This window comes from Pagrus pagrus (genome assembly GCF_965226575.1).
Source record: "Pagrus pagrus genome assembly, chromosome: 5".
In the NCBI taxonomy this organism is placed as follows: Eukaryota; Metazoa; Chordata; class Actinopteri; order Spariformes; family Sparidae; genus Pagrus; species Pagrus pagrus.
The window spans coordinates 18660141-18672013 of record NC_140189.1 but is presented as its reverse complement, the minus strand read 5'-3'; the positions used below and the strand labels follow the sequence as shown (position 1 = coordinate 18672013).

Genomic DNA, 11873 nt, shown 5'->3' with positions numbered 1-11873 from the left:
GAACATCACCTCAGGCAATTTACCAGACTTTGCACAGCTTCTTCTGAAGCCACAATATGCTTTATACAAGAGCAAGAGTCGCTGTACAGCTGCTCAGAGCCGGCTAGAGTGTCTGGATTTGAGCCAGACCCTCTGGAGAACCAACACCTGGAGTCACCTCGGATCCTGCTCTGATCCAGAAACATTTACCAACGGGAGGAAAGCTCAGAAGATTATTCTGAAACTGTTGGGATTAAAAAGTGGATTTACCTTCACTCCTGTTTATCAACCTGACTGCAACAGCGATCAGCGGAGCTGAACTCGGTTTTCAGGTGTTTATGTACTTTACCTCATGAACAACATCACAGAGAGGAGAGAGTAAAATTAGAGAATGAAGCCGAGTCTTTGGTGAGTACCAGAATTCACTGAGAGTTTGTCCTGTGCCGTTGCTTGCTAACATTAGCTTACAGCTGGTGTACAGTAAAGTAAACTGGCTGTTTGGGGCAGATAAACACTGCATGAGTAACACAAATAAACACAAATGTTCCTGCCGTCAAACTCGCTTCACTGTTGATGTATACACCATGAAGCTACCACCACTGCTGATGAAAAAAATGTGATGTGACTGAGACACAAATGTTCACAGACGAGGAATTGTTATTTGTGTTAAGTTTAGTTTGGCCACTTACCTATCCCGGATGTAGTGACCACGTCCTAATGAAATACACCGTAAACTTGTGGATTTCTCTGGTTTTAACATTGTTGGAAACATTTGGGATAATATAAGTACACAAGTCAACAACATATATAACAAAGGTCTGGTCATTTTAATGCAGAATTAACACAAATTATATCTTTATCACATGTTAAACCCAAAACACTCGCAGTGCAGTAGTGCTCTTGCCTTACGAATGTTGGAACAAACCTTTAAACAAGGCCTTGTAGATCTAGCATGAGTGAAGACACAGCAACTGGATTTGTTATTTCTTGTCTCAGATGTGTTCAGATACAGATTTTGGTGAACTGCTCGGGTGAAATAAGTTAAAGTTTATTTACTGCAAGCGTCCTTATGGCAAGGCCCCCTAACTACTCATGCACAAGAGACTACATATAAAGTAAATATATCAAACCCGTCGTAGATTGGCTAAACAGTTGTGATTTGCCCGGGGGGCCAGAAGCATCTGCCAGAGCAAATGAAACATGAGCTCACATATTCCTTTGGTTCCCAAACTGGTCGTCCACAGGACCTGCAGACAGATGTTAATGTGTAAAGTCACAGTTCTACTTTAACGTCAAGTTTAAACTGAGTTGCACCATCTGAGATTATGTTATTTATCAACCCTTTTGTACTCACTTATAGAAACCAGTCACCTACATAAACCTGATTTTTTTTTCATCAAGATCGATCCATTATTTCCTGAGAAATTCATAAAAATGTTCGGAAATAGCCCTCTCACGCAATGTTTGCGAACAAAGTTAGAAGAAATTCCTGCATCTGTCTTTTTATCTGGATCCACACCAAAAGTTAATGGGGTCTATTCTGGGCCGACACCCATCCTCCATCCAAGTTTGGTGGAAATCTGATCAGTAGTTTTTCTGTAATCCTGCTGACAAACCAACCAAGAAACAGAAACGGGTGAAAACATAACCTCCTTGCCATGAGGTAATTATACAGAATAAATGTAGTACTTTGATTTTAGCTTGAGACATTGGGGGTCGTGTACTGCATTTTTTCTCTTAATCAAGGGGAGGGACCAAAAGAAACATGAAGTTCACCCCTCCTCTCAACTCAAGTAATTTATATACAGTCCCTAACTCAGTGAAAGGAAGGGGGGCGATTGTTCAGCAAAGTCATTTCTAGTTTTTCCCACTTTTTAGTCCATAAAGCGAACTTGTTGAAATGTCCTCTTTGTCCACAGCAGCTCCTTGGTAAAACAATCCAGGGCAAAGTCAGAGCGTGTGGTCGTTAACTCCGGCTGGCATACCTGTCTTGCTTTTATAGGTGGCAAAAGCTACTAATCCTTCAGTCCAATATTTACTTAGTCCAAGTTATGCTTTCCTGGACCCTAGCTATGCATCTCTTGCTGCTGCGTGCTTATATATTCTTGGCCCTTGATGTATTCCTGGCTCAGGAAACAACTTTTAGTGCCCCGCAAGGGCTGAGTGAGAATTGACAGTGTGTGCCAGAGTGAGAGCGAGAAGGTAGGGGGCCTGTTTTAGTTCCACTGTGTTTGTAAGGTCACTCAGAGTACATCTGTATGGAGTGGGAACTCACTCGCTTTCACTGTCACAACCACTCACAACAGCCATCTGTAATGCTGTTATGTGGAGCACTGTGTCCCTTTGTCCCTTACACACACACACACACACACACACACACTCACACACAGGCAACCACACACACCCTCACACGTATAAGAGCATACGGCGTCACCGTTCACACGACAATAAATGAACCAGCGCGAGCGCACATTAACATAATGCTGGGTTTCTAATTGCGAGAGCATGTGTTTCTAATGAAAAAGTTGTTTTAGGGTTTTATTCCGCCCGGCTGTCAAACAACTCGCCCGTGTTTTGAAATATAATTGTGGGGACCGTAAGAGTTTCGAAACCAAACCAAAACATTGCCGCGATCCTGGTTTCTAATGTTTCTAATTTGTTAAAATATGCTGAGTGAATGACAAAAGTAGATGTCTGACCTGCCAAGGAAAACATATCAGAGGCGAGGGCCATGTGGAAATACAGAGTCTCTTTTAGAAACATGATCAATGTAACCTTTGTTACAGGAAGGAGAGCGAGAGAGAGAGGAGAGGAGAGGGAGAGAGGCGGGGGAGGGAGGAAGGTGAGGAGACAACATACAGAGACAGTAGGTTCATGTTTGTGTACATGTTTATTTATCGCTCCATCCGCGGCGCGCACACTGAAAACAAGCATAAGTATTCAAGTGGACACTTTGGTTCTGCTTGTGAACGCACCGCACTCTGATGTGCGCACATTGTTGTGGTGGAGCGAATACGTTGGAGTTATTTCTCACAAATGCTGCGAGGAAGAGGAGAAGGATTTAAACATTTACAGATGGGAAGTATATCTTCTACTTCTCATTTATGCTCATTCTCTCTCAGGCTGGACTGAGGGAGAGGATGTCAAGCCCCTTCCTCCTCCTCCTCCTCCTCCTCCTCCTCCTCCTCATCCCACACACTTCTTCTAACCCAAAACTAACATACAGCCTGGAAGTGGGCTGAGAGGTGTGTGTATGTATGTGTGTGTAGAGTATTCATATGGTTGCAGAGCATCTCTTTTTTTTTCCTTCTTCCCCCCGCTGCTCTCTGCTTCTCTTTCTCCCTGTCTCCCCTTCCCTCCCCACATATCTGTTTCTCCGAAGAATAACATACAAACCCTCTGTGAAAGGATTCATGGTTTATTAAACCAGAGGTCCTTTTCCTGTTTCAACACTGAGAAGAAAAAATAAATACCGCAGTTTGTTTTCTCTCCCTCTGGCTTAGTTCTCTATCTATCTCTCTATCTATTTTCATGCATTTTTTCCTAAATCATTTTTTTTCTATCGTCCTGTCAATCTCTCAGCTTTGAGTCTGTTTTTTTTCTCCTGAACTTTCCTCACTCCACTTCTGGTTTTGAAGTCCATCTTTTTTTTTTTTTATCTCTTGGACACCAATCAGCCACACAGCCCATTAAAGCGGATTGTGTGACCGCTCAATGGGTCGCACTAGTTTGTCTGTGTGTGTGTGTGTGTGTGTGAGGCGGAGGGCAGACTAGGATAACTCAGGGTAATGTATTGTCCTGGGCGTGCACCCTGACAGTTCCCCCTGCCGGTGCCTGGTCATTCATTACTGCTAATTTGACATGTTTACGGACCCCCCTCCTAACATTACATACTTAAGGCAATCGACTGACCTTAAATGGAAACACCTACAGCCGCGCGGCATGTCAATACCAGATGAGGACGTGTGTGTTTGTGTCTGTGCGTGTCTGTGTGTGTGTGTGTGCTCTCATTCGTACCTGAGAAGCAGTGCATCAATACTGAGTTAGTGGTTAATCTCGAGGAGCAGGTGAGTTATGCCTGCCGAGACGGTCTCCAGCATTATCTGAGTAAGTGTGTGTAATACGCCTAAGAGGTGAACAATTCAGAATAATGTAGGAAGTGTGTGTCTGAGTGTGTGTGTGTGTGTGTGTGTGTTAGAGCAGCATCATATTGGAAAAAAGAGACATTGCAGTAGCTTTCTCTTCTGCAATATACAGAAATAAAGGACACATGCAGTGTGTTATTCCTGTTCACATAAATATCTAACAGTCATAATTTTCATCATCTGGTTACTTTAAAAGTCTTCCGACAAAACAACCTGCCCTACTTCTCAAACACTGGTTCAACTTTCGGTTTCACGAATGCGACTCTGGTGTTACATTGAATCCTGCAACCTACATATTGAATGACCCCTTAACCCCGACCATGAACATCCTAATCAGGGGCCTCATTATACACAAAATATTTTAGGAAATCCTAACTAGGACTATAAATTTGATCATTCAATTGGCACTCGTCCTGTCATGCCTGCCTATGTTTAGTATGTACACAAGACTGGCTGTGTCCATGACAACAGCTGTCTCACTTTTAGCTAGCTTGCAGTAATGGACAAGAAAAGACGAGTGTTCAATTTGAGCTTCTATTAGTTGAGAAGCATTTATAGTGTTGGTAGAAGAGGGGATACATACAACATTTTCTGGGACCGGAAATTGAAAGCTAACATGCTAATGTCAATATTAGCTTCTCCAACAGGCTAACATCAATGTTAGTTTCTCCAACAGGCTAACATCAGTTTCAGCTTCTACAATAGATTAACATATGTGTTAGCTTCTCCAGCAGGCTAACATCAGTGTTCAGTGTTAGCTCCTCCAACAGGCTAACATCAGTGTTAGCTTCTCCAACAGGCTAACATCAGTGTTAGCTTCTCCAATAGATTAACATCTGTGTTAGCTTCTCAAACAGGCTAACAGCCAGTTTTGGCAGTTATTTTTAATTTAGGACATTGTCTTTGCCATCCTAACTAAAGAAATTATTCAGTTTGGATGGCGCTTTAATGGCAAAATTCTTGTCCTCAGATAAGATATGATGCAGTGAGGAAACGTTTCTGTAATATCAAAACTCCTGAATGTCATCCTAACCTGAGATGGGATAGGATTTGGATGAAATTCATCTCAGGAGGATCCAGGTCCCAGAATCTGAAGGGTCAGCAGCATGGACATCTGAACTCTGAACTGATCAAACTATCCAAGAATTATGTAATTATGTAACACCAGATGGCCTTTCCTTGTAGATTAGTCATGGAAAATGAGAACCTTGAAGGTTTTCTTTAGTATCAAGCATCAAAAAAAGTGTTTCCCTCGTTTGATTCTGAAACGATAGACTACTGTGCAGCCCCAATGTGTGTGTGTGTAAAGCAGGGGGAGAAAGTCAGGTAAGGTGTGAGGCCTCAAGTTAAAAGTGAGAAATTAGACCTGTGAGATATCTTCTTGATTTCAATCACGGCTTCTCTAATTCCCCCCTCTGTTTGTGTTTTTACGTATTCAGCACTTAAATACAGTGTTGTGTCATTAAACGGCCAATCTTGCATTGTCTCTCACTGACACACAACATTAATCACCAATTAGCTTGTCCTGCGACTGGCCACCTCTCTCATTAGAATATGATAGAATATAATGGTACTTAATGATGCTTAGGAAACATAATTAAATGAGTGAGCTGTAGAACATGTGGAAGAACCGCGGTGCATCAATCAAAGACGACCCTGTCAATCCAGCGCTCGTCAAGAGCAAAAACAGAGGGTGTGTGTGCGCCGAAACCACTGGCCTCTATCATGACCTCATTAGGGAGAAATGAAGGGTGGACGTGTCCCCATCACGAGATACCATTGGTGCTTCAAAGTGTGAATGACATTAATATGTGACTGTCTCTGCCTCCGTCTGAATGTCAGTCGGTCTATCCGGCTCCACTGGAACACATGAGGAAAAAAAAAAAAAAAAAAAGGCCATCTCTCTGAGGTGTCTGCTCCCAGCTCTAATTAGCATGTGAATAAATGGAATAAATAATCTATATTATTTATGGATTTGCTTTTATCGTTAATCAACATAACAAAAAGCTCGTCTAATGTGCTCGCTGCAGTCGCCACTGCACTGTCAGCTGAGGGGAGGATGGAGGGGGGAGAAGGAAAGCAGGAGGGAGGGAGAGAGGGAGGGGGGGGGATAGCTTATCTTTTGTTTTGTTTTTTTTTTCATTTTAGTAGAACAATAAAGATAAGTGTTCTACATGCTTGCTTAACACACACAGTTCGCCGGCCTCCTCCCCTTCTCCCTCTCTGCCGGCAGTGGTGAGATCCATCTCTCTATCGCTATCTCTCTAACATCCATTACATACCCCAGCCCCTCACCTCCCTACTCATTAGGCCAACGCACAGTAAATTAGCAGCAGCAATTACAGGGAATATAAAGCATAGGCTCTGCCGGGCTCCCTCTGACAGGTACCACACAGATCATAGACAGACACCCACAGTCACCGGGATAATTACTGTGGGAAACGACCACACACCTTCGTGGAGCGCACAACCTGAATGTGAGTGCACGCACTCACTCTGGGTAGGCCTGCACTCAAATATGATCTGTCTTGCTGGTGTTCGTGCATGCACGGATGCAGGAAGGCGGCTCGTGTGCACCTGCAGCAGTCCAGGAATGAAACTTGCTTCCCATTGCCTCTCTTCATCTCTCTATGATGTCCATTGTGACTATTTTCCGACATTGAGCATTATTAATATTCATTCCTCCTTCCCTTGTCTTTGGCTCAGCCTGTCTAGGCCTGATACCCCCCTCCCTCTCCTCCCTCTCCTCCCTCTCCTCCCCACACTCCCATCCTCTCTCCTTTCCATTTCTTTCCTTTCTTTATCCGGGAACCCCCATGGGGACTCCTTTTTTTTCTCTTTCAAATACGCCTCTCCGCTCTTCCTCCCTTCATGTGTCCATGCAGGGAGGAGAATGAGAAAGGAGATGTTGAGGAATATGTGCATTAATATATTTCATTAGGATACTAGTAGCACAGAAGCTCCTGAGCAGCACCTCTGTTGATGTACGGAGGCTCTGCCGCCTCTTTCCAGAAGGAGTAGCTCTCCAGGAATAGCGTCTTTTAATGCTACGTCTCCGGAGGGCTGAGGTCTGCTGGCTCCGCGCTGCCCTCGGCCTCCCACTCCTATTGTCCTCCTCCCACACTGACCAGTCTATCAGGGCCTGAAAAGCAGCTGGAAATAAAGAGCAAAATGGCCTCACCTTTTGTCTGTGTGTATTTATGATTTATGAGCGTGTTTGAATGTGTGTGTTGCACCGCGAGCAGGAATCCCTGGAGCCGCGCGGTGCAACATGGCAGCGGTGCCCGGATCGCTAATCAAAAACATTAGGCTCCAGGACTCATTTTCCCCAGCACTGAGTGTGTAACCTCCATAATTCAATATCCCACCTCTTACTGCTAAATCGTGCACACTACAGCCCACTTTAGTGTTTGTCAGCAAACTATCAACTCTGTTATTAGATATATTGGAGGAAAAAAGCCCCGCGCAGTTACAAACCTATAGGCAATTAAGGAGACAAACACACACAAGCACGCACAGTGTTTACAAGCGCTTACTTCATCAGTACTTCCAGGTCGCTCCCGCCCCCCCCGCTCCCCCCCGGCGCTACGGAAGCCTCCAGTTACCGTGGAGACCCTGCAACACTGTGAGGTCAGCAGAATCCTGGGATCCGCTGTTTTCACAGGCTAATCCAATCGCGGCCCCCTAAATTAGATATGCAAAAAATAAAAAAGAAATTAATTTTCTGCTGATGACCGGGTATGCAAATGATGACTCAATTATGGTGGGCTGGTGCGTTCGCAATTAATAACCTTGGAATCATCATTAACTAATATGTTTAGGAGGAAACTTGTCAGGCTAACCATGTTCACCATGCCATCAGTAATGCATTAATGAATTAGATTCATTAGAGAAAGGAGCCCAGCGGGGGGAGGGGACGCAGGCCTGCTCCTGACCTGTGGAATTAGTCTTCGCCAGTTCTCCTCTATTCTTAGCCGACAGACATGTTCAATCACGAACGCGAAGAAAGTCACAAAGAAACATCTTCCTCGATCTGTCACGAGTTGACGATGAAGACATCCGAAAGGCGTTTAAAAATAACAAAATGACAACTGACAAAGTCACAGACAAGAGGTAACTTTAATTCAACATTGTGAGAGTCCAAAAGTTATCTTACAGCTCAATTTTCATCAAAAACAATAACAATCTATACAGTAGAATTTTTTTCTTCCCTTATATCATAGAGCTGTTCAGTGTATTTGCAGTCAAAGACAAAACAGAGGAAAAAATAGACACCAGCTATTTGGTTTGCATCTTTTTTTTTGTTTGTTTGTTACCTAAATACAAAACTTTGTCACCCATTACCAATATTCATAATCAGGATGGAACTTTGCTTACAAAGAAGCCATTGTATGACAACAGACCTCTGTAGTTCATTTGAAACAGATATGGTGCGGCCCCTCCCGCCCCGGCCCGACCAGCACAGGCACACAAGTGCCTGAAAAACACTCGTCTGTCAGCAGGCGCCTCTGTTAAAACGCTCCTTTCTACCCACTTAACAAAACCAGGCTCTAGAAAAGAAAAGCAGAGAGAAAAGCCCTATTCTCTGTCCAGCAACAGCTTGAAGACACACGGCAGACACAAAGAAAAGACTACAGAAATGGCTGAGGGGCCAAGGAGCTCCCTTTCATGCTTCCTCACTTGTTCTTGTTCTGTTTAGCTTGTAATGAAGCTGTATTGTCCCAAAGGCTGATACAGGGAGAGAAGGACCGGGGGATCGACTGTCAGACACCGGAGTCAGACCTACGACTCCGTGTGTGAGATTAAAATTGTGCTGTGACAGTGCTTGTCTTCACTGTGCGCCCCTTTGTACTACAATTAACACAGCTCTGCGTTGTCGTACTGTTGTGATCCTGTGGTTAATGAGAAATATTACCAACATGCGGTTGAAATTATTTCATTAATCAAAAAAAAAAAAAAAGCTACATAATCGCTACAAAAAAAGAAAAAAGACAAAGTGTTTCTGTGAACACTAAAGTGCAATGAGCACAGCTGAGACAGGCCTCTCAGCGTCGACTGTCCTTCAAAGCGTGCCATTGCTGTAGTATTATAGTACATCGGGGTGTGTGTGATTGTTGAATTATGGCTCTTTGTATTCTAGTCTGGCTTCACCACCAAACAGAGTGGGTTTGTGCTTTGTCCCCAAGTTCCCATGAATTCCTCTGTGGCAATAGACAATTGTGGTGAGGGTAGAAAACTGTACACGTGATTGAATGAAGAATGGGTTTGCATTGTTAAGGCATCTAGACTGCTGGTAAAGATTACAGTGACAGAAAAAACAGAAAGAGTATATAGATACAGTATGTAAGCAGGCATAAATAACACAGGAAAAGAAAGAAAGAACAGAGAGGGGGAAAAAAAAGAGGAACTCAAAGAAAGAAAAACACAGAGCAATTTCTTAGTTCTCTTGGTTTCCACACACACAAAAAAGAAAGTGTCACTCAAGAGAAGAACCCATGCATATTATCAGTTCAAGAACAGTTTCAATCTGAAAGCCGCAAACAAAAAGATATAGATTTACAGTATATATTAATGTGTGTATATATTCTTAAAAAATCTACTTCAACCAAATACTCTGAATAAGATGCTACTTTTTTGCCATACAATAAACATTTTCATAAGGAAAAAAACTGAAATTTTTTTTATTAACTTACAAATAATACAAAAATAGACAATGGCATGTTTTTTGAGTCAACAAATGAAAGCATGGTATACCGATGCAAAACAATCAACATACAAAACAAACAAACAAACAAACAAAAAAGATAAAAAAGTCACATTTAAATAGTGAGAGACGACAGTAAATAATGAAACAAAACACTGTGAAATATGTTCACTTACTGTATTAAACTTACACAACACAACTAAACGAGGGTGAGAGGCAATGTACAAATACAAGGGATAAATACATTATTTATAGGATATTTTACAGGAATCCCCTTTTTGTATCCAAATCCATGTTTCTCATGTTTAGCAGATGAGATATTGACAACACACAGTAAATCTATCTTCTGTACTGAGAAGCTGCCTTAAGACATTTAATGTTTACATTTCAAACTAGAGCTATCGCAAAAAGAAAAAGAAACGTCAAATGAAAAACATTTTTTTTTTATATACAAAAATATATCACATATATCACGCTTTTATTTTCTAATTTGATATTTGCTAGACTCCTTCAGTACAGTGCTGGCTGGACGCACACATCCTCTGGCTTTTCAAGTCTTCGCTCGAATCTCCGACAAAAAAAAAAAAAAAAAAGGTCAATTTTGGCTAAAATCATCACCTTTTTCTTCACATGACAAGCAGAAAAGCATATTGCAAACAGCTCAATCCTCACAGTTTTATTAAAAGTCAAACAAACAAACGAACAAACCAAGAAAAAAACCAAAAAGGCATGTTTTCTGATGTTGAACTAGCAGAGGGCGATTTCGTGAGACCACTTTTAGATTTACGGGAGAATTAGCAGCAGAATTGAGGGTTGATTTTGTTCTTTTCTGTATTTCTTTGTTTCTTTGTGTCGTTGACCTTCGTCCCATTTGGCCAGTGTGTTTTTATGTGGTTTTTGCAAGCGAGGCTGAGCTAGGGAAAGCATCTTCTATTGTGACAGAGGTTATGTAAACTTCATGGCCAAACCAACACTTGACTGTTGTTTGTGCGAGCTACGCATTGCGAGACGGCGTGGGGGCCTCCAGTAATCAAACCCAAACCTTACAGGCATAAACATAAAGATAAATAAATGCTCTTTTCATGAGGTCAGTGTCACACTCTGGGTAAACTATCAGTCTCTATACACTCCATCCAACGCGGTGTCAGAGAAGCTACACTAATTCAACCAAGAGGGAAATAACATCACAAAGGTTTGTGTTGTCCCTTTTTTTTCCTCCTCCCCATCCCTTCAGATGAAATCCCGATGGAAAGGCCTGAGTTTAACAGAGTCCTGTGTCTTATCTTGACTTCCTTCAGTTCAGCTCCAGAGCATAACAGAGACTCGCCAGACTCTGCTACTGCGTCCTTTTCCTCTCAACATTCCCAAATCTCCAGCTATCCCAGATCTTCTACATGGGTGGAACGATCATCCCGGGAATCGCTGCTTTGTGGGAAAACAGGGGGAGGAAGAGAGAGAGAGAGAGAAAGAAGGAGAGAGAGAGAGGTCAGTCATGTGATTGCTGGGTTTCATCTGTCATCACAACAGTCACATAGCAGAAATGTGCTCCAGCATCTGGCGAACAAAGACGACTCTCCCTCATTATCTCTTCATTCCGAGGCCCCAAAATCAAAACATTTTTCCCCGCCGCGCCGCTAACTTGGCGCACACCGACGACATCATTCAACTTTTCGCAGGCTCTCTGAATAGCTTCATGCAAGAGCTGCCACCGTTAATTGTTAGCAGCTACGTTGTGTAAGCCCATTGTGCATCATGGAGCATAATTCAAACATGAGAGAGGCGCAGTGACGTGGGATGACAGAGGCGGTGAAATTAAGCACAACACTCGAACATGGAAATGGAATCCGTGAGCCTTTATTCACACTTTTACCTCCTCGTATCGTGCTCTGCCTTTCTCTAGATCCGACATCTTCACCTCCTCACTCCCACAACCCCCTCACCCCTCACCCTCCCCCTCTTTTTTACACAGAAGCCATCACAGGGAGGAATTTTTTCATATAACATATTGGCTCCCCATTGATTCCCCTCTCTCTTCAATTCACTAA

At 42.8% G+C, this 11873-nt stretch overlaps 1 protein-coding gene across 7 annotated transcripts in view; it reads right to left on the bottom strand.

Moving 5' to 3' along the window:
- Nucleotides 1-8224: 8224 nt before the first annotated feature.
- LOC311257418 (transcription factor COE1) overlaps nucleotides 8225-11873 on the bottom strand; it is a 53552-nt gene continuing 49903 nt past the window's right edge. For 4 of the 7 annotated variants that reach the window (XR_014622622.1, XM_084353023.1, XM_084353026.1 and 1 more), the window contains one exon: nucleotides 8225-11250. Coding sequence is in view for 2 of the 7 variants with exons in the window: in XM_084353029.1 (XP_084209155.1) it covers nucleotides 11219-11250 (32 nt within the window). In the remaining 5 variants the exon portion in view is untranslated. Of the gene's footprint in view, nucleotides 11254-11873 lie in introns of all 7 variants that reach the window. The other 3 variants (XM_084353024.1, XM_084353027.1, XM_084353028.1) reach the window with 1 other exon arrangement.